Here is a 27104-nt window from a genome sequence, read left to right as displayed (position 1 = left end):
ATGATTACTTTATATTTAACTGCCAAATTGTAGCATGTTAAGAGCAGGTCTGAGATGAGTCTCTCCCGTATTGCTTATACACTGGGCACAATCCGTCACAGGGTGAATAAAAAGATACAAGTGGACTGCTGTACTCTAACCCAGTACATGTATGCAAATATATTGAAATAGTGCACGTAAAGTGAAGTTCTGACCCATCAATGTAAAAACTTCAATTGATTTCAGTGAGACCAGAATTTCACTTGAACCAAAGAGACTGTCCTCTACTCACTGACCCTTAATTCTAGATAAATCATTAACAGACTAATCCCCAACAGGTCACAAAAGCCCTCAGGCATTTAAACTGAAAGCAGCATAGCTGAGGAAGGACCTTACTGTGGATTGTGAAAAGTGCTGTATAAGAAACATAATTTGTTTTAAATGTACACTACAGCGCCCATAGTATGAGGTGTTTTAAGAAATAAAGGCAAAGACAGGGTTCCTGCCTCAAGATGCATGCAGTCTGATTACAGATGTGATTCAATGAGTGACAGTCAGTAACAAAGCAAAGGAGTAGGCTGGAGAGGAGAAAGAGAACAAACACAAAAAATTTCATTAGATGGAGTTAAGGCTAAAAGTGCATTTGTAGGGAATGTGCTATTCCGCAAACCAATATTATTTCCTTACAAACATTTCACATCTTTAAAACCCCCAAACATGTGGTGAACTTGTTACTTGGAGGTCAAATTTTAGATACCATCATTTAAAAACGTCTTTTTTATTCCCCTTCCTCCCCACGCCCCCCCAAAAAACCTCAGAAAATCCCTAAACAGGGAGAGGGGCGTGTCATGCAAAGTTTCAAGACTGGGTTATTTTTGCAGAGCAGGAATCAATTATTTGAACAATTAGGTTTACAAAGGGAAAATAGCTACAGCCTTAAGCAGTTACTGTTCTCCATATCAGGATCACATGCTTACTTATTTATAGTGTGTACACATATTAATGGAAAAAGTTCTTCATAACCTGGTGAAATTAAAACTCACTCTCCTTTCCTGGCTGTATAGGCCTGCAAATTGTGATACTGCAGGAAGTATTGCTGCCGTGAGGCATTCTAGCCTCTTTCCTTAGCAGCTTACTATTTTCCAAGATAGTCCTCATCTAAATCCACCACCACATTGTTGGACTTGGCACAACCTCATGTTCAGACCCTCAAAAGAGCTTGTCGCTTGCAGAGCCCTCAAAGATGTTCTGAAGTGCATAATCAGTTTCCTGCATATTTTCTTCTTTTCTCCCTCCCAGATGGAGTTAGGCATATGGCATGCCATTGTGTCATTCCAGATTTGACAAAACAAACTGATTCATATTATTTTGCTTTAAAACGTAGTAAGTTTTGTAATGATTAAGTCTACACATACTGTGAAACTAATGCACTATTGAAACTAAGCCACTGCATGCTTGATTGCAGTAATTGTTAATATGATTTCTGCAATGCTAAGAAAGAAACTCTTTTGGGGAGTTGGCCTTTTTTCAAAAAAACTTCCCCTGAATCTAGACTGCTGCCACATTCTTTCAAAAGTAAATCGAAAGAACATGGCAGTTTTTTCAACCGGAGAAAACCTCGTTTTACGAGGAATAACGCCTTTTTTTCTAAAGTGTTCTTTCAAAAAAAGGCGCTATATAACACAAACCTTGCTTTTTCGAAACAGGGCATCCAGACTGCCTGGGTGCTCTCTTTCGAAAAAGTGGCTCGCTTTTTCCAAAGTACTGGCTGTAGTCTAGATGCTCTCTTTCGAAAGAGGCTTTTTCAAAAGTATCTTTCGAAAGAGGCTTGTAGTCTAGACGTACTCGATATGTCTACATTGCATTCCTCTTTCTAGAGAGGAATGCAAATGCAGACGAACAAAATTGCAAATGAAGCGCGGATTTGAATTTCCTACGCTTCATTTGCATAATTGTATCTGGGTACTATTTTGAAATACCCTATTTCGAAAAAAGAAATGTTGTGTAGACGCAGTTATTTTGAAAGAAAACCCTTCTTTCAAAATAACCCTTACTCATTATAAAATGAGGATCTGCTGGAATCAGTTGCACAACAGATCTTTCTAGGCATTCATGTTGTGTATTATGATGTAGTAACAAAGTTAGGCATTCATACACTAGCTTGATGAGCATGATATAAATGCATAGATAGAGAGATGAGTTAGTCTGTGTGTAAGGACTTCCAGGAAGTCTTGGTGTTATGTTTGTATAGTGCCAGGTACAATACAAATAATAATAATAATAATAATAATAATTAGTCCCTTTCCATGACTGATAGAGAAAATTATATTTCTCTTTTGGGGGCAGGGAATTCCCTAGCAATCTAATTTACTTGGGCTGGATTTTGACAGAAGGGTTACTGAGGGACTAACTATGGAATGATTGTTTATCACCTCAAAGCTCATGCCACTAAGTCACTGATCTCCTATAACTTATATTAAACATTTTAGTGAAAAAGAAATGACATAGTCCCCAGAAAACTTTAACACAGTAGCCTAACAAATGACTGGGTTCTTATTAACAGATGTATAGTTTTAGAGGGACTTTCATTGTCCTTAAAGAGATGAGGTGCTATCTCTCTAATATTGTGGAACTAATACAGCTACATATAATTGTCCTTTTAATTTTTTGAACTTAATGTTGTGTACAAAGCATCCCATATGAGATGTTGGTAAGGAGGTGGGGTCTGCTCACCTCTTGAAAGACCATTCATTTAAAATATAAGGAGGAGGACAAGGTTGTCTCTGGTACTGGTAATAGCTAATCAAAGATTTGCATATCATGTAGATTAAATCTTGGATTCCCAATGTGATGAAGGCACCCATTATAGAGATAATAGTTATATGCTCTTGATGGAACCAATTTTCAGATATGCATCTGGACTAGTGATGGACAACCTAGGTTAGTGAGTGGGCCACATGAATGGCCCTACTTCATTTCAGTGGGCTGCAAGACTGTCATACCCAAAATGATCTCCCAGAATAGTACAGTTTTGGTAATTATGCTTGTGAACTGAGAATTTGCAGGGTGTGCCAGTTGAACCACAGCAGTGTTTTGAATGGATGCAGAGAGAGTGCAAAGCTCTCACAATCAATGTTGCATGCCATCATCATGAACCTCACTTCACATGCACTTGCTTTACATGTGTGTCAGGTCAGTAACACCTGCAGGAAAAACAAATGTAGACGGCAGTATTCCCTCTAAGATTTTCCATCCATGAGTGGAGTGAGTTTTGTGGTGAGCACCAATATTGAGGTCGTGTGCGCGTGTTTGGATGCTGCCACCATATCACCCAAGCAATAAACCTTTTCCTTTTCTCCTCTGCTGCCATGTCTCCCTTCCTCCCTTTGCAGCATCTACTCTTCTGGTGCCTGCAGCTGACCCCCAACATTCACCCGCCTCTACTGTCCTGGCTCCTGCCCCTCTCAGTCCCCTCATCCCTCCTGGAATCTGTCCCCCCTTCTCTGATCCCTGCACCCACCCTTCCTCCAGCCCCTCTCCTAACACCTCCCGCTGCCCACCTGCCCCGCCTCTCTCCACCCCTTGTGCCCGTCCCTCACCGTGTCTGCCCTTCTGCTTCACCCCCGCAGTCCCCTTAGCTCCTGCACCTCCCCGTCCCCCTGCTCTAAGCTCTGACCCCCCCCCCCCCCCCGCTGGCAGCAATGGCTAGAGCCGCTGTCCCCCCTCCCCGTGGTAGGTCCCTGTTCAAAGCACGCAGACCTATGTAAATTACCATCCCAAGCCCCGCCCCTCGGCGCTGATTGGCTGCCGGTCTTTGTTGTGGGGAGGAGGGGGGAGGAGAGCCGCCATCTTGTGTGGAGTCTGAGGCAGGCGAACGGCCCTAGGCGCGCGGAGGCTGTTCCTGACCTTCCCGCCGACCGCCTCCTGCCGGACGGGGCGCCAGGGCAGGCTGCCGCCACAGCCGGGGAGGGGCTCTCGGTGCGGACGCGGCGGTTCCTTCTCCCGCTTCCTCCCCCGGATTTATGGTGGAGGATGAACGGAGGATAAATGGTGCCCAAAGCGGACAACGGCACCTTCCTCCTCCTCTTCCTCCTGGTGCTGAGCATCACCGAGCCGCTGCGGCCAGGTACGGGGGCCGCGAGGGGCCAGGCCGGGGGGCGGGGCGCCAGGTGAGGGGCTCTGCAAGGGGGGGTGGGGCTGAGGGAGGGGGGCCAGTGGGTGGCCTGCAATTGGAGAAGGGAGTGTCGGGGCGGGAGGCTCGTGGCGATGCAGTGTTGGGGGGGGAGGGGGCCATGGAGGGGTTCCCCTGGTGGTGTGTGTGTGTGGGGGGGGGGCGCTGAGCAGCGGGGTGTGCGTGGGGGTGTTGGTGGGTTTCACTGTCGCCCATTTTCACCGTTCTGGCTGGATGAGGTGTGTGTCGTCCTTTTAATGTGCTGGGGGAGAGGTAGCGTTGCACACAGATTTCGGGGGGGGGGGGAGGTAGCCACTTTAGTTTTTGCTGGAACACACTATCAGGAGTCCTGTGTGCACCCCTGTGTGTAATCACAACTTGGAGTGTTGTGGCACCTTGAAGACTAACTTTGGGCATAAGCTTTTATGGCCACGTTCCAGCCTAGGAAAGCTTATGCCCAAAGAAATGTCTCGGAGGGGTAGCCTTGATAGTCTGTGTTTGCAAATACGAGGAGTTCTGTGGTATCTTAAGACTACCCATATTTATCCGGGCTTGTGTGGGTAAAACCCACTTTGTCAGAGCATTTGTTTGTCTATAAGGTACCACGGGACTATTTTTCCAAATAAATGTGTTCCTCTTTTAAGAGGCCACAGGATGTGCCCCGTTACTCTCAAGAATATACTCTTAGATGAGAAGGACTCTGCTTTTCAATGCTGGATTATAGGTTGGACTAATGAATTTCCACCAAGGAAGTCTGTGTAGCTGATTTGCCCCTAAATTCATTCAGGAACTGTTCAGGATAAGGGAATGAGGGGAGCGAACCTAAGATGATGTGGTAGTGGAACCTTTTTAGCAGCTGGGAGTCAGACTACCTTTTTATGAAAATGTGATTGCATTTTGTTTTGTCCAAGGTATTGGGGCTGCATGTAGCTGTAGGAAAACATACTGGGAAACTTTGTTTTAATGCTGGAAATCATTTACAATATAATAAGAATAAGCAAGCTTGGATAGAAAATTGAACATGGTCAAAGTTGCATTTTTAGAGGAATACATCTGGTTAAAGCTAGTCTGTGTGGCATGTGGATTGCTAATGTGGCCAAGAATTGAGAAAAGTTCAATTTGCATTCATCTTAGGGCCTCGGAGCGAAATGGAAATTCAGTTTCTTGATGGAAGCCCTCTCCCTGTATTAAATTGTGCATGTGAATTATATAGCCGTTGTCGCATCATTTTAGTAAATATAAAATGTTAGATATGACTGAAAAAGGTGAAACTTCAGTCATATTTTATTAGTCAGTCTGGTTTTTATGAGATTGGGAGTTAATTTTTATAACCTTTGAAAACTTCAGTAGAAAATGTGTAATTGTTAATGTTGAAAGATCTCCATGTGTTACTGCAGAATGATTCAAAATTTCCATGCTTTCCTTTCTTACCTGAGTCCCTAAATTTCATTTGACCACATAAAGGATTCCTTCCTCTCTGACTCCTTAATCCCATTGTCCTGGTATCTCAGTTCTGTTTGGGTAGTGGTTGTATTAAAATTGGTGTCAGTAGCTTTTTTTAAAATGGAATTTGGTCATTTGAGGAACTTAATAATCTAACTAGTCAACCTGATATAGTGATGAATCCTTGTCACGTGCCTCCTGTAGCACGATGTGCATGAACTAAAAGTGACTGTAGAATGCGAATCAAGATATGGAAATTTGAAAAGTTATTACTATGAATTGTACTTTCAGATACACAGAAGCTGAGAGGTTAACAGTGTCACAGCAGATCTCTCTCATCTCTTAAAAAATGTTAATGTTTGAGAGCAGTGTTCTCTCTCAATGTTTATATCCATGTATGGAATATGTTTTGTGTGTACCAAGGCATGTGCAGATGTGCATCAGCCATAGAAATACATGCTGCCAGCTGTGGGTGCTCTGCTTGGCAGGATTTGAATCCCTCCTGGGTGGCCACCCAAGCATTCAGATTACAGGGAACACTGCGTTAGAGGAGCTGTAGCAGTGCATAGCTTGAGACAGGATCCTGTTGCTTTTACATTCAGTTCATTTCTTGATTGTGGCTGGCCGTTTTAGAGCTGAAATAGACGGGTGTAAGATTATAGTAATAATTTTGAATCTCCTTGGTTTTGCTTGTTTGTATCATAACTTTGATCTCCTGGCAGACTGTTTTATGAAGCAGTGATCTTGGGAGACTTCCTTATGAGACAGTATTCCCCAAACACAGTTAAAATATGGCTAAATTGAACAGTGTAGAGACAGTCCCACCAACATAGTGGAATGCCATGTTGTAACTGGATTTCCATGATGAAATTGTTTTATGGTATAATAGGGCCTTATACTTTCAATATTAAAAATAAAAAAGTCTTGTATTAACGTGTTTTAGTTAAGACGTTTTCTGCATGAAAATTAATACTGCTTTTAAAACTAACTACATAAATTAGCTGACAAATGATTTCATTTCTATCCATTCTTTTTACTAAGTGTAATAGGCAGCAGAATTACTAGTTACAAATACTTTATAGAGATTCAGGCTTTCTACATACTCTTGCAGTTTGTGAAATTTGATGCTAAACACTGTTGGTGCATTGTAGTCTGGTAGAAATTAGTGAAACAGTGATCCATGTTGTCTAAGACCATGGGTCCATCTGGTGTGACATCATACCTCTGTCAGTGGTCAGCCCTTCATGTTTTGTAAGGAGATGCAGACTTCATTGGGATATGCCTCACTGTTGCAAATTGCTTCTTACCTTGGTGCAGAATGTCTACTTTAGGGACTTTGGGCTGGGGTAGCTAGGCTAGTGAGAACATACCCTGTGTAGACAAACTTTTACTCCCCTGGTCTCCCCTTCAGGTCAAATAATTTTAACTTCTGAAGGCAATAATATGAAGGTTCTCCTCTGCCTACAACCGTCTCCATTTCCCCCTCTCTGAATTCTGATCTGCAATTATGAGGTAACCAAAATCAAACACAGTGTTCTGATGGAAAGTACCATTTGTTGTTTGTGGAATTTCTTAATCTGATTTTAAATATACCCAAGCATTCTATTTACTTTCAATGCTAATGCTGTGTGGGCAGAAATCTTCATTGAGCTGTCCATGGTGTCTCCCACAAGTTTTTCTCCAAGTCCTAGAATTTCAAAGCTTGCCTATATATAGTCTAGACTTTTTGCCAGTCTTGTTTTCCTTACACTTTGTCTTCAAATTACCAGCTACTAACAAAACTTAAACTGTAACAGAGTAGATTAAATAATCTTGCTGTATTCCACTCGTATTGGATCTGATGACTTGAGAAATGCAGGCTGAAAAAGACTTGCTCACTTAAGTGACAAATATATACAAAGTTCACTCCATATTGCTCTAAAATCAAAGGTGATGGAGATCCAGTGTTTTTAGGGAAGTCAATAGCAGAATAGGAGATGCAATATCTGGGGAGAGACCCCCCCCCTTCACAGGGACGGGGGGCACTGTAGCAAAGGTTTTGGAACACTGAGGACATTAGTTTTCCCAACAATGCTGCTTCTGTCACTTTCTGAAAGCCCTTATGTTGCTGCAACTGTCGTATTGATTTAGGAAGGAAGGATGGCTGCAGCTAGCATAAGACTGTTTTCAAACAACCAAAGAGCAATCTGAGGCTTCCCTATTTTGGGCTGAATGTATAGCTTGCGTAACTCAGTCCATTCTAATCATGCAGCTCTATCTGCTATTGTATTAATTCTAGACTTGCCTTGTACCTATGTTGTTGCTATAGTACAGTGTTTCCCAATTTTATTTGGCCACGGAACCCTTTTCAGCTTGAAAGAATTTCAAAGAACTCCTTGCCAGAGTAAAATTTGTCAGGAAAAAAAAAAAAACCAAAACCCAATTCAACCCAAACTTTAAGAGGGGGCAGGGGAGTGCCGTGTTCTCATGGAACCCTTGCTTTTGCTTTGCACCAATTAGGAAACACTGCTATAGCGTAAATAGACAAAAACTCTGTTTTCTCCAAGCCCTTGCAAAAATGTAATCTTTTTAGAATGACTTTACAGAAAATGCTTTGAATGAACCAACATCTTGTACCTGATGTATCTTGTTTTTAGCAAATTATTACTAAGAGCAAAGCCAAATAGCATGGTTGTTTTTCTTCTGTCTTCTTATGTTGGCCATAAATTAGTTTGTGTTAGACCTGTGGTCACCAACCGGTAGATCGTGATCTACCGGTCGATCTCAGGGGCTTTAAGAGTCGCTCTTGATCCTTCTCTGAACTGCGCACCTGCGCAGTACATTTAAATCTGATTTCCTCATTTGAGGAGCAGCTAATCACTGAGCAGCAACACAGGTGAGCAGCAACACAGGTGAGTAGCTGCGTGGAATGGTGGGAGCTGGGAGGTTGGGAGGGCTGAAACACCCTGGCCAGCTGGCTGTGGCTTTCAGCTGAAAGAGGCTGCCCCATGCTCCAGCTGATCGGGTGACTTCTCCTCTGCACCTGCCCATGTGGAGGGTGGTGCACCCTGGCTGAGCACCATGGCCAGGAATGACAATGCAGAAACTTTTTGTGTTTAACATAGTATTTTATTTAAAAACGAAGCCTGGCCAACAAACCCCCAATTGGGGCCAATCCCCCATCTGGCCACAACCACTCCTGCATTCCTCCTTCCTCAGACCCTAGATCTGAGCCTATCAAACACTGGAATCCCCTGCCTCCTGAGTCCCTCACATACCCCAACCCAAATTCCTGCACCCTCACATCCACAAGCCTCTGGCTTGCTTAATACCCCAACACTGCCTGGCCTGGACCCCCCTCCCCGAGCCAGCGTCCCCTTCTCCACCTCTTCCTGCACCCAGATTTCCTCCCAGAGCTTGCACCGCTCACCCCTTCCCACGCCCAAATCCCTCATTCCCACCCCAGAGACTACACATCCTGTCTCAACCCAGTGAGGGTCCGACTAGACTGCAGACGTTTTTCAGGATTCTGGAGATATCCCAGAAAAACTCTTCTGCATCCAGGGTTGCGTTTGTTCTTCTGTTTTTTTAGTGGAAGAGCAAACAGCCTCTTTTGGTCACCCTTGTATTCCTCTTTCCATAAGGAATAAGGGGGTTTCTAAAAGAAGGTGTTTTTTTCTGACATATGGTCCAGTCTAGACAAGCCAAATGTTGGAAAAACCTTTTCCTACAGAAGAATAAAAAAAAAGGCAGCAGTATAAGGATTGGGGATAGCAAGTGATGGAGAGGAGGAGAATAGAGAGGGCGGGGCTTCAAGGAAGCAGCGGGGTGGTAGATCTTGGCTTGGTCTGTCATTTAAAAAGTGATCTTGGGTGTAAAAATCTTGGAGACCACTGTGTTAGACTATTGTGGTCACCCATGATTTCATCAGACCTTCCTAAAGCACTAGACATTAGGTCTGTCCTTAGATACTTGCGAAGTTTTCAAAGGCAAAAGGCCATTGGGCACCTGTTATTTAAGCCTTTGATACCTTTTTTTTGATGTTTAAAGAAAGAGATTCTATATTTTGATCATAAGAATACATTTAAAAAAATTTAAACTGAGGTAGAAGTAGGGTGACCAAGCTAAATATGGGACACCTGGCAGAATTACTTGCATTCAAGCGAGTTCAATAGCAATCAGTCAGAACTATGCAGTACAAATATTTAAATTAATATCAAGTTGACTGAGCCTCTGTTAAAAACAAATACTGTGTAACTAGTCTCTTTATTCACCTTATCTTTAAGATTCGCATGGAGAAAAGTGGTGCATGCACACACGCTCTCTCACATGCTGATTGGGGTGGTTGACCAACCTGAACCAGCACATCCTGCCAAGAGGTCTCCAACCTCTGTTCCTGGCTGGGCCCAGTAGGACAGACCCAACTTTCCTGATACTTGGTACCATGTTCTTCTTCAGGCAATATATAGGGAGCATGTAGGTTAAGTGCTCCTCCCCAGATTTCTGTGTGGGGTCACGTTAGAACATGGCTAGAAACAGCTTTTTGGCACTGTGCAAGAGGGAAGGCATGGGAGCTGACTTGGCCCCTGATTTTGCAGAGATCATCTCTTTTCTCCCCTCTCCTCCTTCCCTGTGGCTAGAAATAGCTTGTTCCTTCTTGCCTGTAGAAAGGCAGCTAATACCTCCAAGCTGCTGTTGGCCATTGACATAACCCAGTCACCTCCTGTCCCCTGGCTACAGTGTGGGCAGGAAGGGGTTAAGCCCTAAGGATGCTTTGAGCACCAGGGAATAGGGAACCTTACTACAGGGCTTCAGCAAACCTGGTCAGAGAGGTGGCTGAGCAGGTGAGGATTCCTAGGGGTCAGAGCAGCCCCACACTACCTGGGGCAGAACTAAGGGTGAGGACATGCTGTGAAGGGGGTGCTAAGCCACTGCCCAGGGGTGGGAGCACTGCTGCAGATCTTGCAGGTTTGGGATGCAAACAGGCTAGAAATGGCTTCCTTTCTACCACTCCAGAGCTTGGCTGAGGGGCGGAGAAGCTTCGCTGTGCTGGGCTTTGACACTTGCAGTGCTTGGCTCTTCCTGGCCAGCAACCCGAACCAAGGGCTTGAACTTTTCATTGCTGCCAGCCCACCCAGAGGTAGCATGGGGAAGGAGCCTGCCAGCCAGGTTGTTGGACAGCTGACTGATCTGACCATGGGCTGGTTTTCCACATAGTGCCAGGAGCAGGATCCACCCCGACAGGGAGGGAGAATATGGAGGAGCAGTGGGGCTGTGGTGGAGAAGGGACACAACAGGGAGAGGACTATGAGGAGGGAAGCATGTAAAGAGCCAATGAGAGGGCAGCAGAGATTACTGGTAACCAGCCACCACAGCAAGTAACCAGTGGTGGTGGAAATGGGGCAGTGGGAGGAGGCTGTCAGCCACTGTACTTGCTCCCCTACCACCGCTGGTGGGTAACTGGCAAGCAGGTATCCAGCCAGCAGGAGGACCCACCAGAGCTGATGGGAGAGGAGAGAGAAAATACAGTAAAATTTACCCATTTTAAAGAAAAAGAAAGGATATCTGCAGGAGGGCTTAAATATGGGACTGACTTTTGAAAATTGAGACAACTAGTCACCCTAAGTTTATGGCACTGCTGAAATATTCAAAGGGCATAACTTCTTTTGCTCTGAACTTTGTTCACTAACTTGCATTATTTACTGTGTATTTTTAAAAGCTGAGCATGTGGACTTCGAAGCATGAAACATCAGAATAGTCCATTTACTAGGACTGTCAAACATTTTAAATTGCAATTAATTATAAGATTAAAAAACAATTTTGATTAATCAGTTTTAATCGTGCTGTTAAATGGTAATAAAACACCAATTTAAATGTATTATACATATTTGTAATGTTTTTCTACATTGTAAAATATACTGATTTCAATTACAGTGAAGAGTATACACTGCTCACTTTGTTTTTTATTACAAATATTTGCACGGTAAATGAAAAATAGTACTCTTCAATTCACTTCATTCAGATATTGTACAGCAAGCTCTTTATCATGGAACTGCAACTTATAAATGCAGAATTATTTTTTTACATGACTGCACGCAAATACAAAACTTTAAAGTAGGGATGCAAATATCATTCAAAACAATTGACTGGTTAAACAATTAAAATTGTATAGTTTAGTTGTTGGTTGGCCAGGGCAGCTGGAGAGGGAGTCTCAGGACTATGGACAGGCATGGCAGGGCTGCTGTGGGATAGCCGGGGCTGGGATCCTGTCTGCCCCAGCCTAAACTGCTGCAGTGTGGCTGGGACCAGGGTTTTGCCTACTCCCACCAGGTGCTGGGATCTGGGGCGCAGCTAGGGTCCAGCCTACCACTGCTTGGGGTCATTGCAGTGTAGTTGGAACTGGAGTCTTGCCTGCCCCCACCTGGTGCATGATGGGGCTGGAGCTGTAGGCATGTGTGGGGCTGCTGTGGACTAAGGATGTAATAGTATAGTAAATTAATCAACAAGTAAAAAGCTTTTAGGTTAGTACTATAGACTACTCACATTTTGTCCCCCACCCCTCTTGCCAGTAATTTTTTTAGCAGGCTGGCCAGCAGCCAGCCAGTTTAAAAACCAGCTCCCCTGGCAGACCAGCTGCCTGCCACCCTACAGTGTTGCCTCTGGGGTGGGGCCGGTGTGTGCTGGAATGCCTGCCAGCCTGGCTTCTAATACACTTTAAATGCACAGCCATGGGGCGGGGGAGGGGTAGGTCCGCACTTACACAAATGGTTGTAAGTGCTGCCCCGGCAGGTGCAAGCTCGGCGTGCCGGCAGTTGGGTGGGGGAGGCTACCCCGGCAATCGCGAGCTAGGCGTACGGCAGCTGGGCGGGGAGCAGGTTTCCTTTCTTCCCATTCTCCTGTATAATGGGTGCGAATTATACTTAGGAATTTGTTTTTTCATGATTTTAAGAGTCTAAACTCAGGGTGCGCACTATACATATGTGCGTATTGTACTCAAGATTTTACTGTAGTTGAGTAATCAATAAAAATTCATGGGGTTACTCAACTATTCTAACCGTTCTGTTACCAGCTACAGTAAACATCCGATAATCCGGCACCTTTAGGACCCAGGGGGTGCCGGATTATCAGATTTGCCGGACTATCGGAAGGGGGGGCTATGAGGGGTCTGGGGTGGGGGGGATGCCACCCTAGACCTCTCATAGCCCCCCCTTCTGATAATCCGGCTCTGCCCCAGGCGTCCCTGATTCAGCCGCTTCTGGTCAGTTTCCGGTAGCGCCAACCCTTGGCGTGGTGAGACCAACCCGGCAGCACCCCAGCTGCTCTTGGGGACGCCTGGGGCAGAGTTGCCCTCCAGCTGCTCTGCCCCAGGCGTCCTGATTCAGCCGCTGCTAAAACTGATCAGCGTCTGACTCCAGGAAGCCGGAGGCAGAGTGAAGAGGACAGAAAGCCCCAAGCCTCCTTGCTGGATCTTGTCTTATGGGGAGAAAACGGCTGTGCTTGCTGCCACTTGTCTTTCCCCTCCCTCAGATGGGAGAACAGCAGTGCAGGAATGTGATTCCTGGAGGCTTTACCCGCTGTTCCCATCTGGCCAATGGTAGCAGCAGGTGTCAGTGCCTGGCTACCATGTTGGGAGCTGCAGAAAAGGAAATAAGTGCTTCTCCTTCCCTTCATGCCCTAGCCTGCTCTTGCATCTTCTCCCTGGCCAGACACGCTTGCCCAGGCTGCTCCTGCACCTTCCTTGCTCCTGCCCATTACCCTTGGCCAGACAACCTATTCCCAGCCTGCTCCTCCACCCTATCTCCCATCCAGACCTCATACCCTCAACCCTTTCTGCACCCCTCCTCCTGCCAAGATCCTTCACGTCCAATCCTATCCCACTGACTGGCAGCTCTGTCCTGCATACTGAACCCTCATTTTGGGTCCACCACAGAGCCTAGGGGGCATATAAAATCCACTAACTCTAGAAGCCCAGAAGAGTTAATCTGGCCCGAAGCTTTGAATCTCAGTCTTCCCTGGCCATTCCCATGTGATGAGTCTGCAGCACCAGGGGAGTGAGATGTTTCGGTTGGGAGCCACCTAAGTGATGACTGGGCTTTTTTGGAGAGGATTTTTTTTCCCTTTCATTTGTGTTGTCCCCAACTGATTTTTCTGTGGGTCATTGGCCCCTGATCCAAAAAAGGTTTCCCCACGCCTGCCATAAAGATCTTGTTGAAATCTTTTGCGTTGGACATAGTATTTTACTTTATTTAAAATGAAGACTAGCCAACAAGGCTCTGTGTCCCATGCCCCATCTGGCCACAGCATTCTGTCCCTGATCCTTGGGCAGGCCCTTGGTCTGACCCCCATCTGGCCATAAGAAGGGCTGGTGATGACCCTCCTGCTGCTGCAGCATGGGTTGGAGGGGAAGCCACAATCTGGCTGCAGTAGTCCTGGCCTAGCCCCTCATCCAACCCAGGTGCAGCAGCCCAGCCCTGGCCAGGAAAGGTAATCAGGTTCCCCACATACTCTTTTCCCACCATCAATGCCCTGTCCTTCCTACTGTACCTCCCACACATCCCAACCCCCTGACCTGAATCCCTCATACACCCTGACCCTGACTCCTACACCCCATCCATAGTCTACATCCCAATTAAATAGGCAGTAAATACAATGTTTCATTTATACTATTATTAATCTTCATGTCACTTATTGATAATATTAAGTTGTATGTTTTCAGTCATGCAAATGAGCATTCTTACACTGGCTCTTTGTTGACCAGATGTTCTGAATTTTGATGTAGTTTGCTGCTTTGGTCTGAAAAGTTTGCCAAAAATAAGAGTTAGTGGATCTTCAATTTAAATTGGAAAGAGCTACAGGTGAATGCTCATAATAACAGATGCTTAACTCTGTAATTCACTTCTTGTTCTACCAAAACCTGGACTTTCAGGTCTTAGTCGAAGATACTCCTATTCTTGAGGAATTTTTATGGGACTGGAGGTTTTTGTGTAATGTGTTAGGCAGATGGATAGGAAAAGAATCTGTTGGCATTGAGTCAGTATAGTTCATCAGTCTCTTGTGTTTGGCATTTATTCATGTGTGTAATATTGATTTGTTTTTCTTAGGTTTTGGATTTCTTCTGATCTGAGTATGCCTTGTCTAGTCAAAAATAAAGGGCATGTGTTAGACTATCTTAGCTAAGACATACTGGCTAACAGTATTGCTGCTAACATCTGCTTAGCTGGTTGAATGTAAGGATTTTTGAATGTGTTAGGTAGAATATTAGGTAATACTACCTAATTTTTTCCTAGTCTGGGATATGTATTAGCACCGTGGCCACCAACCTGTCAATCGTGATCGACTGGTCAAGCCCGGGGGCTTGACCAGTTGATCACAAGGCTTTCGGGGAGTCCCCCTCACTCTCCCCCATGCCCAAAAAGAACCCAGTGCTGATGCTACCTCCAGTGACAATGGAGGTATCGCGAGCTTCCTGTGGGGTGGGGGGGAGTTCTTCAGCTGCATGCCAGGTCTAGGAAGTGCTCAGGCTGCTCTTCCCCACCCTGTGCAAACAGCCAGCATGGTATCTGAAATGGAGGATTCATTGTGAGCCGGGGACTTCCTTCCCTCTGCTTCTTCCTGAGCAGCGGGGGGTGGGGGGAGGAGGTGACAGGGTTGGAGTCCCAGGACTGTGCCAGCTTCAACTGCTCAGGCAGTGTGCACCCTGCTCCCCATGACAGCATGCGCTATCTGAGCAGTTGGAGCTGGCACAGTCCCAGGACTCCTACTCCCTCTGCCCCCAGTAAGGCAGCAGAGGGAAGGAAGCCCCCAGCACATGATGGACTGACATTTCAGGTACCACACCAGTTGTTTGGGGAAAGGGGGAGCAGCCCATGCACTTCCTGGACCTGGCAAGCAGCTGCAGGATCCCCAAGTGCAGGCCTGAGCTGTCCCTGTCCCCTCCCCCCACCCAGACCCCCATGAGTACCCTGCACCAGCCCCCTGCCTTAGCACCCTGCCTCAGCCCCCACCAGCACCCCGCTCCCTGGCTGGACACCCCCCCCCCCACCAGCACCTGCCCCCAGGGCCAGACTCCTTGTATCCTGCCTAAATACCACCAGCACCTTGCCCCTTTCCCCTGGCCAGACCCCCATGAGTACCTTGCTTCAGCCCCTTCCCTCCTGGCCAGACATCTACCTTTAGCTTGCTCCTGTACCCTATTTTCCATTCAGATTCTGTACCTCCATCCCTATCCCACTCACTGGCAGCCCTGTCCCGCACACTGGATTTCTCATTTTTAGTCCTACCTCAGACTGTAGAGGAGCCCACAAATTCCACTAACCCTGAAACCCCAGAAGAGTTAATTTGGCCTGGGGCTGGAGTGCCAGGGGATTGAGGTGTCTCAGTTGGGGCAACATTAGTGAGGCTTTGGGTTTTTTGGAGGGGTTGTTTTTTTTAATCATCTCACTTGTGTGGCCCGGATTGACTTTTCTGTGGGTCAGTGACCCCTGACTCAAAACAGGTTCCCTGCCCCTCTCATAAATAAAGACAATGCTGAAACATTTTGAGACATATTTTATTTAAAATGAAGCCTGGCCAACAAGCCCGCAGTTGGGGCCAAGCCCCCATGTGGCTGCAGCATCATAACACTCATGCACACCTTTTCCCTTCCCCACCCCACCCCACTCCAAACCTGAGCCTAGCATTCACTGGAAACCCCCTCCCCCAACCTCGTCTCTCCATCACTGTACCTAACCATGTCAGTTATGCGATCAAGGGCTCATATTTCTGTACGTTCAGCAATGTGATATATGCTGCGATGTATATTGGACAAACTGGTTCGTCACTTCATCAGAGAATCAATGTTCACAAATCAGACATCTCCACACAGAGAAACCAAAACGTTAGCCAACATTTTAATCAAACTGGCCATTCCCTTAAAGACCTAACAATATGTGTCTTACTTCAAAGAAGCACTTTAAAGACTAACAAGATGGTTTATTAGATGATGAGCTTTCGTGGGCCAGACCCACTAGCTCATCTAATAAACCATCTTGTTAGTCTTTAAAGTGCTACATTGTCCTGCATTTTGCTTCAGCTACCCCAGACTAACACGGCTACATTTCTATCACTATTTTACTTCAAAGAGACTTTAACACCAGATTATAGAGGGAGACTTCAGAACTTTTATTTATGCTAAAATTCGACAGTTGTGAATGGGTCTTAATTTAGATAATTATCTTACACATTACAAAGACCTTTTTGATATTCGTAGTAACTCCAGATTAGCCACCTAATTGACACTTACAATAAACAATTCTTCCTTGTTTCTTCCTTATCCCCTTGCCCCACCTTCTGTAGCTGATAATTTCTGTAGCTGTATAATTTGTTTACTTCTTCATTGTATCCCTCTGTTATATAATGGTCATGCTAATTCACTTTCAGAATATGATCTGAAGAAGTGGTTCTGCCCCAGGAAAGTGTATCGCCTAATAAACCATCTTGTTAGTCTTTAAAGTGCTACATGACTGCTTTTGTTGTTGTTGTATCGAAAGTGTTACTAAATCTAGATATATCACATTTACTCCTTCCTTAACCACAAAGCTTGTTGCTCTGTCAAAGAAAGCTGTTAGGTTGGTTTGACAGGATTTGTTCTTTACAGATCCATGCTGACAGTTACTTATCACCTTATTAACTTCCGGATATTTGCAAATTGATTCCTTAATTATTTGCTCCATTATCTTTCATGGTACAGAAATTAAGCTAACTGGCCTGTAATTCGCTTCATTTTCCTTATGTCCCTTTTTATAGATGATTTCTGTATTTGCCCTTTTCTTGTTTTTCCTGTGATATCTCTTTAAGGCCTATAGATAAGAGGAAATCCCATTGAGTTGTGACTTCGTTTTAGCATCTTTTTTGTAGACTAGTTTTTTGAACAGGGACTTTGTACTGTGAAGCACCCTTGATCCAAAATTAAAGATGAACTTAAAGTAGATAGATATGTTCATGAAGATGTTCTTATTTGACAACCTCCTATATTAAATGACTGTTCTGTGGTATCTGAAACATATTGAATACAATGTTCCATGTCCTTCATTAGAAGATTATTTCCATTTAGGCGCCTGATTTTTGATAGTGCCTTGAGTGATCATTTAAGATAAATAATCATGAAACAAAACATGAAACCTATGTGCTGATAGTTTGATTGTTGTATATCGCACAGACACAGTTCCTGCCCCAAGAAGCTTTGTCAGAATTGGAGATCTAATTAAAACTGATAAAAGCAAGAAAGCTTATTTCCGTTTTCCATGTTCTTAATCTGTTCCGTTGTGCCAGAAAGTTTTCCTCTCCTCCCAAAAGCAGGTAACTTTAAACACAGAAAACTTATTGTATCGCTGACATCATATTGGATCGATCAAATGCATTTTAAGGATTTTTGTGTCATTTAACTGTGACAGGTTATCAGTAAAATGATTAGTCTTCTTTCCAAATGTATGTATTAGGTCTATGGTCACCAACAGGTCGATTGCAATTGACTGGTCGATCGCGAGGCCTCGACCAGTCGATCGCGAGGCGTCCTTTCTGCTCTGCCCCCATTTCCCTCCTACCCCCGAGAAGCCCCACTACCTACTTCCAGTGAAAATGAAGGTAGTGTAGGCTTCCTGGGGATGGACAGAAGTCCCACAGCTTAGCGCCACTTCGGCGATTCCAGAAGTAGCGCTAGTTGCTCTTCCGGGTGTACTGCGGGAGGGAGCATCGGCTCCCTGCACTGCACGGGAGGGGTGAGTCAGCCCCGGGGGAGACGCTCGCGCTGGGTTTCCCAGTGCTGGGAGGGTCGGCCCTGTGGCAGGTGCGCGCGGGGTTTTCCTGCGCCGGGGGGGTTGGCCCCGGGGCAGGCGTGGCGTGAACGCGGGGGGCTTCCCTGCGCGGGGTTGGCCCCGGGGCAGGCGCACGCGGGGCTTCCCTGCACCGCGGGTGGGTCGGCCCCGGGGCAGGCACGTGCTGGTTTCCCTCTGGGGGTGGGGGAATCCTGGGAGGAGGCAGATACAGGGGACTCTCTGCCTCCACTGGCACCCCACTCCCCAGCCACAGAACTCTGTCCCCACTCTCCAAACTCTGTCCCCACTTTCCTGTCCCCAGCCACTGAAATCTGTCCCCACTCCCCTGTCCCCACTTCCTGAACTCTGTCCCCACTCCCTTGTCCCCAGCCACAGAACTCTGTCCCTATTCCTGTCCCCACTGGCACTCTGTCCCCTGCTGCAGAACCCTGTCCTCTGCCCTCCCAGCTCTCTGTTCCCTCTCCCCTGTCCCCAGCCGCAGAACTCTGTCCCCACAAAATAAATAATTATAAATGCTTCATTTTAGATTTAAATAGCATGAATAAAAAACAGACCATTTATTTCATAGCTATAAACACGTGATTTTAATTTTATACATCGCATAATTTAAAAATAAACTGTTTATCAGAGTGTGTAAGTAAGGGCTGGGGATAGCAAATGATGGACAGGAGGAGAATAGAGAGGGCGGGGCTTCAAGAAAGGGGCGGAGCGGTAGGTCTTCGCCTGTTCGGAGATTTAAAAAATGATCTTGGGTGTATTGACCACTGTATTAGGTCATATGCAGAACACACATAGAAATAAATTACCACTTTTTTATGCATGGTGCTTTCTTTTAAACTTCTGTAAATAAGGTGTATACATCAGGGACGTAAACAACTAGTGGATTATCCAATAAACAAATGCTTATCAGATAGTGGACAGGCTGGTCAACTAGTCACTCACCCCTCCCTCCCACTGTTTCTGTCAGAAAGAGGCAGCAAGGGGAGGAAAGAGGAGGGAGTACTTCAAAATGGCAATGCCGTGTGGTGCTGCCACTTTGAAATGTCATTTGGAGGCTGTGGGGAAGTCCTCAGCTGACCCAGGGCTCCATGCAGCACAGCCTCTTTGAAATGCCAAGGGGAGGCACGGAGCCAGTGGGAGACTGCTTCACTGGCCCTGTGGTCCTTGCAGCGCTTTTAGGAGGCACCCTATTGACTAATATTGTATTAATATACAATCCTTAGCTAAATTGTTGACTAAGATAAATATTTGTGTAAGCAGATAAATATTTGTGTAAGCAGATACTTTGGTCCTATTGATGTTAATGGGACCTAATAATAGATTTGAAGTTAACCATGTTCTTAAATGTTATTCTGATACTGGGCCAAAGCACCTGCAGACTTTCTGTTGACAGCCAGCTGAAATCTTCAGACCAGAGTGATGAATGTTTCATCTCTCCCTTAAAAGCAGTAATGCTTTAAGCTCTTTTTTTCCCTGAGCTGGTAATTTAGTATGCTAGATTTCAGTATGACGCAAACTTTTAAATTGTATAAGGTTTTGAAACTAAATCATCTATTTGTCACCTATACCTTTTGAGTCATGAGGCCTCTATTTTTATTGGAGGCATGGTTCACCAAATCTAGGGATTTTAGATATCAGTTAATTGAATAGTTGAGTAACATCATGAATTTTATGGGTTACTTGACTATTCTGTAGTCCCTGAGGGCGTGGCCAGCAGCCATTGTGCTCTGGCCCTGCTTGTTGGGAGCACCTTCCCAGCAGCCAGTGGCAGGGGGCTCCACTCCCAGGGAGCCCCCTGCCACTCTGCACTGCTGCCTCTGTATAAGTTTATCAGTATCTGAGGCAGCAGTGCAGAGTGGCAGGGAGCTCCCTGGGAGTGGAGCCCCCTGCCACTGGCTGCTGGCACCGCCCCCAGAGACTATAGAATTATATCTGAGGTAACAGCACAGGGTGCCAGGCATGAGTTGGTCCATGAGAGGACCCAATTTAAAAACCAACTCCCCTCATGGGCCAGCTGCCTGTCAGCCTGTGAGTTGGTAGCAGCTCCTCTCCATGGGTGGAGGGAGGGTCTGAGCTCCCAAACCCAGCACTAATTGGGACTGAACCAAGCTGGCTGCCTGCCTGGCTCCTAATACTCTTAAAATGCAGAGTTGCTGCTGGGATAGGTCCTGGACGTAGTGAGCCTGGGGGAGGGGGAGCGCATGATGCCTCCTCCTGCCCTGTCAGGAGCATGCGGCGCTTTGAAGCACTGCATGTTGCTCGCAGGGCAGGGGGAGAGCGGAGAAGGCTTTGGGCACTCCCCTGCCCCCAGGCCACTCAGCTCCAGGGGAGCTGCATGCAGCTTTCTTTGCTTTGCCCCCGCCCTGAGAGGATCTCACGGCACTTCAAAGTGCCACGTGCTCCTCGAAGGGTGGGATGAGGCTTCTCACGCTCTCCCACCCCCAGACCCTGATTGGCCCGAAGGTGGGGGAGCGTGCCAAGTGTACTCTTCTAGGGCATGGGTGTCTAGTAGGAAGGGGGGCAAAGGGGCTTCTCCACCCCCAGACCAATCATGGTCTGGGACAGGGTAGCCCTGCCTCTTCCCATTTAGACCCCACCCTTCCTGTTTAGGCCACACCCCTTCTGTGGTGGCCTGGGGCTACTTCAAAAATTTTTGAAGTGGCCCCTGGGCAAAAATTATTGTCCACCCCGGTTTAGAACAAGGGTTGCCAACTTTTTCAAAGCAAAGAGCCGAACTACATCAAAATTCAGAACAAATGGCCAGCAAACAGCCATATAAGAATGCCAGTTTGTGTGATTGAAAATGTACAATGTAATATTATTGATGATTTTTTTATAGTTATTAGGAATAGAGTAGTCATGCCAGGCTCCCCATGATTTAAAGGATTCCTGATATGCAGAATGTCTGTCCCCATCTCTGATAGGCATGCCCACTGTATTCATTGTCTGGTACAGACTCATTCTCCAAAAAACTTCCATCACTGTAAGAAGCTCTCTTTGAGATATCTGTAAGTGAGAGAGCTGAGTTAAAACTCTTCACAGTGGAGAAAGCAGAGTATCTCAGGCCTCTCCAACCTCTACCTCACCGACAGTGGCTTCTGACCAAGGATCATCTGCACTGAGCAAGCCTCCAGCCAAGAAAATGGCTAAGAGGAAGTGCACGTCCCAAGAAGTTCTCAGGAGTGGGCAATAATATTTGACTGGGGGCCAGTCCAAGATTTTGGAAGTGATTGAGGGCTGCACCAGTCTATGATATTAATGGAGGAGATGTGGGATCTGGAATGGAGGTCGGGTGCAGAAGGAGCTTGTGGTAAGGGATTGGACTGCAGGAGGGAGACTGGAGTCTGAGAGAGTGTTTGGGTGAAGAAGGCGGTTGTGACTTAGGGCAGGGGACTGGAGTGCAGGGTTTGGGAATTGACTTAGAGTAGAAGGGGATTGTGAGCTAGTGTAGGGGATTGAGGTGCCAGGAGGGGATATGGGTGCAAGAAGGGGACACAGGGTTTGGGTATGTTGAGTTGGGGTGGGCAGAGGTTTGGGGCAGGGAGGAGCTGGAGTGCCAAAGCAGGCTGTGGCCAGGAGACTTTCCAGCCAGCAGCCAAACCTGCCTGCCTGTCTGCAGAGCTAAGACTTGCAGAGCTTAAAACGTTTTCCAGCAGCTAGTCTGCCTGTTTGCTTGTCCATGTGCTTCAGTGAATAATTGAGCTGAGGAGAGGGGGTGTGGTGGTTCTTGGATGCCTGTTGTTCAAACAAGCAGCACCCATTGGCTAATTTCTGGCCAGTAACCAGCTAATGGGATTATGCTGTGGGCAGGGTAGCTCCTGAACTCCCCCTCCCCCCCCAACCAGTTTTTTGAAAGGAAGCCTGGCAACCACGTTTCTGCTCAGGGCTGCGGGGCAAGCAGGGGAGCCTGCCTGGGGCTCCCTGCTGCTTCTGTGGGCTGGATCCAGTGGTTCTGTGGGACGGATCCAGCCTGCAGGCTGTATTTTGCCTAGGCCTGGGTTTATCCCCTCAGCAAAAGCTTTCCTTGGCATCCAGGGTACAGGCTTGTGGAGATGTGCAGGCACCAGGGATGCCAGTATGGACAAACCCCGTGGGGCAGTGTCCTCTATAGATATATGCTCTGTCTCAGTACCGAAGCTGAAGAAGATGGCCCTGTGCCATTGGTACCAACAGCATTGGTACTGATGTAGTCGGTATCCAAACCACTGCATCAGACCATAGCTAAGGGCTGACTAGAACTGCCAGTACAGATACTGGCACAGTTGGTATGAGCACCACATACTGAAGTTTCTCCATTATCAACCACATCGAAGCAATGGGGATGCATTGGTCTTTCCTCCACCAGGGCTACTTATCACTCATCAAGAGCTGTCAGTTGTGTTGGTACTGGGCACACCGTTATTTGTTACCAAAGCTACACCTACATTAGAGGGCCCAGGCAGACTCACTACACCATCAGGTTTGGCCCCCTCCTCTTTTTAGTGACAGTGAGGATGAGGAAGAAATTTCCTTCTCCCCACGACATTCATCTCCGAAGCTATCCTCTCAGCTGCAGCAACAGCAGAGCCAACCCCAGATGTGGCAACCATTTCCATGGTTCCCTCCCATCCCACTCTCACAATGGTGGGTACCAGCACTGTAATTGACAGTGTTAGCAAGACCTCAAGCAGTGGTCCCCAAACTATTTGACATCACACAGGAAGAGAGAGGTGATCTGGAGGACACAGGAGGAAGACACATTGCCTCCTTCACACATTTCATCATCTTCTTCCTATGAGTTGATAATGCCTCCCCTGCCAGTGGTGGGCAATGACTTCAGGTCTTTTCAAGACCTATACAAGAGTGATTGATTCCCTCTACGTCGTCTTAGTTGGAGTTCCAAAGGTTTAACACAAGTTGACTGATAAATGACAAGCTTTGCCATCATCTAAAATAGCCTTGTCAGTCGAGGCCATACTGGATCCTGCAAAAATTTTGTGGCAAACACCAGCCTTCATTTCCCCAATGTCAAAATGAGATGACAGGAAGTATTGTGTTCCTGCTAACGGGGCTGAATTTTTGTTCATGCACCCAGCACCAAACTCGCTCATGGTGGATGTAGCCCTCACTGGGGCAAGCAGACCCGATATAACTCTACTCCCTATGACAAGGAATGGAAGAGACTGGACATTGACAATCATACTCCTCAGCATCCCTGTAGATCAGAATAGTGAATCGTTCAGCATTGTTAGCAAAATACCATTGTTTTGAAAAAATCAACACCTTTATTGAACAGCTGCCTAAGGACTATAAATCTTCATTCAGTTCCAACATAGACAAAGGGGTCCTTATTGCAAACACAGCACTGCAGGTGTCGCTGGATGCAGTTGACACTGTCTCAGGGTCTTTGGCCACATCAGCTGTCATGAGTCAAGTCTCCTGGCTGCACCTCTATGGATTCCCTAAGGAGGTGCAGAACATGATGAAGGACTTACCTTTGAGAGACAAGCTTTTTTTTCTGCAACCTCAGATGCTTCAGTGCATTTGTTACACTCCATACTTTGGGCATGTATGTCCCTCAGCCCAAAAAGAAATTGAACTGCCTTTACATGCCCCAAGGCAGGGCATCATTGTCATATTCCTCCTAGAGAAGTTATGACCTTAGACATCGGCAGAGACAACAGAAGCATAGATAACCTCAAGAGCAACCCAGAACATCCCAGTCCTCCAATGACAGGCAGATGTTTTGAACATCTGGTAGGGGGTTCAACATTGTTTCTACCAGCCAGTCAGTACCTATTCAGCCTTCAGCTTTTCTACCATGCATGGTCCAGGATCACAACAGACTTATGGGGCTTAGAAGTTATAGCAAAAGGACTCATGATTCCCTTCCGTACTTTTCCTCTACCCAACCCCCTTCTTTTGGCCTTCTTCAGGGACCCTTCTCACAAGTCTCAACAGAAGATTCACAAATGATTCCTGAGAGGGGCAATAAAACTTATACCACCATTTTATAGGGGAAAGAGCTTTTATTCTCGCTCCAAAAAAAATCCAGAGGTTGGAGACCTATCCTGGACTTGTGCAGGCTGAATAAGTACTTTAAAAGGCAGTGATTCACCATGGTAACTCTAGGAAAGATAATTACAATCCTGGAAAAAGGAAACTGGATGTTGTCCCTCAACCGGCAGGATGCATATTTCCACATAGCAATTTGGCCTTCACATAGAAAATTCCTCAGGTTTACTCTAAAAGATCAACACTATCAAAACTGAGTCCTCCCCTTGGCCTGTCCTCAGCACCAGTGTTTTCTCCAAGATCCTCATTGTGGCAGTGGCTCATGTAAGAAAATCAGGAATAGTAATTTCCCTTTACCTAAACGACTGCCTGGTAGTAGCTCCTACAGAACAAAATGCCATGCAGTACATCACAGGGACACTTCAACTGTTTGGCACTCTGGGCCTTCAGATAAACACACAAAGTCGCATCTTGCCCCGTCTCAGGAGTTGGAGTTCATAGGTCCCACATTAGATTGGGTACAAGAGCAGGCGTGACTACCAATACAAAAGTTCCACGCGTTGGCCACACTAGTAAAGACAGTAAGGACAGCCCTACAATATCTGTCACAGTGCCTGAAACCTATGTCATATGTCTACATGACAATATATGTAGTCCCGCACGCCGGGCTATACTTGTGATGCCTGCAGGCATGGCTTCATACATGCTTTCGGCCTCACAAGCACCATTTTATACAAACTGCTGAATCCCACAAACAAGGTCAGGGAATTCCTTAGGTGGTGGTTGCAGGCCAACAATCTCTGCTTCGGCGTCCCTTTTCAACCCTGTCCATATACATAACTACAAATCCTTCCCTAGAGTGCTGGGGTGCACACACCAATGCCTACAGCACCCAGGGAAGAAGGTCACCTCCAAAATCAGGCCTGTACATCAACATCCTAGAACTTCACACAATAAGAAGTGTATGTGAGAATCTTCTTCCCTTAATTCAGGGCAAGTCAATGAGAATACTCACAGACAATGCTGCTTGCATGTTTTACGTAAATTGGCAAGGTGGGGCCGGCTCATACCATCTCTGCAAGGAAACTCCCGTGTTGTGGCAGTTATGCATTCACCGTCAGATCGCTATATCAGCAGTGTATCTCCCAGACAAGCAAAATGTCACTTCGGACCAATTGAGACGTATATTTAATCAAAAATATGACTGGAATATACATCCTCATGCTGTATGTACTATCTTCCAGAAGTGGGGCTTTACAGAAATAGACTTATTTGCCGCATCCCACAACACCAAATGTCCCAGGAATTGCTCCAGAGTGAGACGGGGCAAGAGTTCCATGGGAGATGGCATGATGATCAGCGGGTCTCACAATCTACTATACATATGCGTTCCTGCCCCTTCACCTCCTCAGCAAAGTCATACAAAAAATAAAACAGGACAGGACCAAAGTAATCATGATAGCACACGCATGGCACAGACAGACCTGATTTCCTTACCTGTCCCAATTATCAGTTGCTCCTCCTATTCCTCTTCCACGATGGCCAGACATGCTATCTCCGGACTAGAGTTGCATTCTTCATCCTGATGTCTGCAGGCTCCATCTCAAGGCCTGGCTCCTCCAAGGGTGATTACACAGGACCTCCCCTGTTTGGAAGCAGTTCATACTCTAATCATGAACTGTATCATAGAGAGTTCAGGAAAGTCCTATTTGCAGAAATGCACTGTTTCTTTAGGTGGGCCACCCAGAAAGCACTTCAGGCTCGTTCAACGCAGCTGATGATGGTCTTGGAGTACCTCATTTTATTAAAGAAACAGAATCTTTCAAATTCATCAGTAAAGGTCCACTTAGTAGCTATTTCTAGTGAGCATCGTATCATACAGTCACACTTTTTCACACCTGACCATTAAGACATTTTTAAAGGGTCTCAATAATATCTTTCTCCTAATAAGGCCAGTAGTGTCATGTTGGGATCTCAACCTTTTCCTTAACACCCTTGAACTGCTCTCTGTTTGGATTGATGGCAATGTTCTCCTTGTGGCATCTTTCCATTAATGTTGTTTTCTTGCTCGCAATCATGACATCCAGAAGGGTCAGCGAGTTGGCAGTGCTCATGGTGGATCCACCATTTATCGCCTACAAACAAAAAGTTGTGTTAAGACCACATCTGAAATTTCTTCCAAAGATAGTTTCATAATTCCACCTCAGTGAACCTATATACTTACTGTTTTCCACCAAAAGCCTCATCCTGACGTTAATCAGTGCAACTCCACTCTTTGTTCGATGGGAGATTGCTTTTTACTTAGATAGAACAAAGGACTTCAGATACTCTTCCAGACTGTTCATTTCTGTAGCAGATTGCTCCAGAGGGCACGTGATTTTGAAAGAGGCTTTAAAAATGGATAATGAATTGCAGGGTCTCAGCAGAGAGCATGAGCAAGGGGGCTGGGGATGCGGGGCATTAGCGGAGGGTGTGAGCAAGGGGGGCTGGGGATGCCAGGTTTCAGCAGAGGGAATGAGTGAGGGGGCTAAGAATGTGAAGTCTTGGCAGGGAAGTCAGTGAAGGCCCTGGGAGTGTGGGGTCTCGACTTGGGATAAGGGACTGCTTGTTTTTGCATCATGCTCTGCTCCCAGGCACTGCCTCCCCGCTGCTCTCATTAGCCAGGTTCTGGCCAATAGCAGCAGCAGGAAAAGCCTCTAGGACAGTGGTCCCCAATGTGTGCCTGC

At 46.2% G+C, this 27104-nt stretch overlaps 1 protein-coding gene across 9 annotated transcripts in view; it reads left to right on the top strand.

Annotated features, from left to right (window-relative positions):
* Positions 1 to 3794: 3794 nt before the first annotated feature.
* DGCR2 (DiGeorge syndrome critical region gene 2) overlaps positions 3795 to 27104 on the top strand; it is a 107393-nt gene continuing 84083 nt past the window's right edge. For 2 of the 9 annotated variants that reach the window (XM_075898226.1, XM_075898224.1), the window contains exon 1: positions 3797 to 4105. In XM_075898226.1, the coding sequence (XP_075754341.1) occupies positions 4027 to 4105 (79 nt within the window). In that variant the 5' untranslated portion in view covers positions 3797 to 4026. Of the gene's footprint in view, positions 4106 to 27104 lie in introns of all 9 variants that reach the window. The other 7 variants (XM_075898228.1, XM_075898225.1, XM_075898233.1 and 4 more) reach the window with 5 other exon arrangements.

The sequence above is a fragment of the Pelodiscus sinensis genome, chromosome 15, assembly GCF_049634645.1.
Source record: "Pelodiscus sinensis isolate JC-2024 chromosome 15, ASM4963464v1, whole genome shotgun sequence".
Lineage (NCBI taxonomy): Eukaryota > Metazoa > Chordata > Testudines > Trionychidae > Pelodiscus > Pelodiscus sinensis.
The sequence above is the reverse complement of the archived record's forward strand: the minus strand, read 5'-3'. Positions and strand labels throughout refer to the sequence as shown.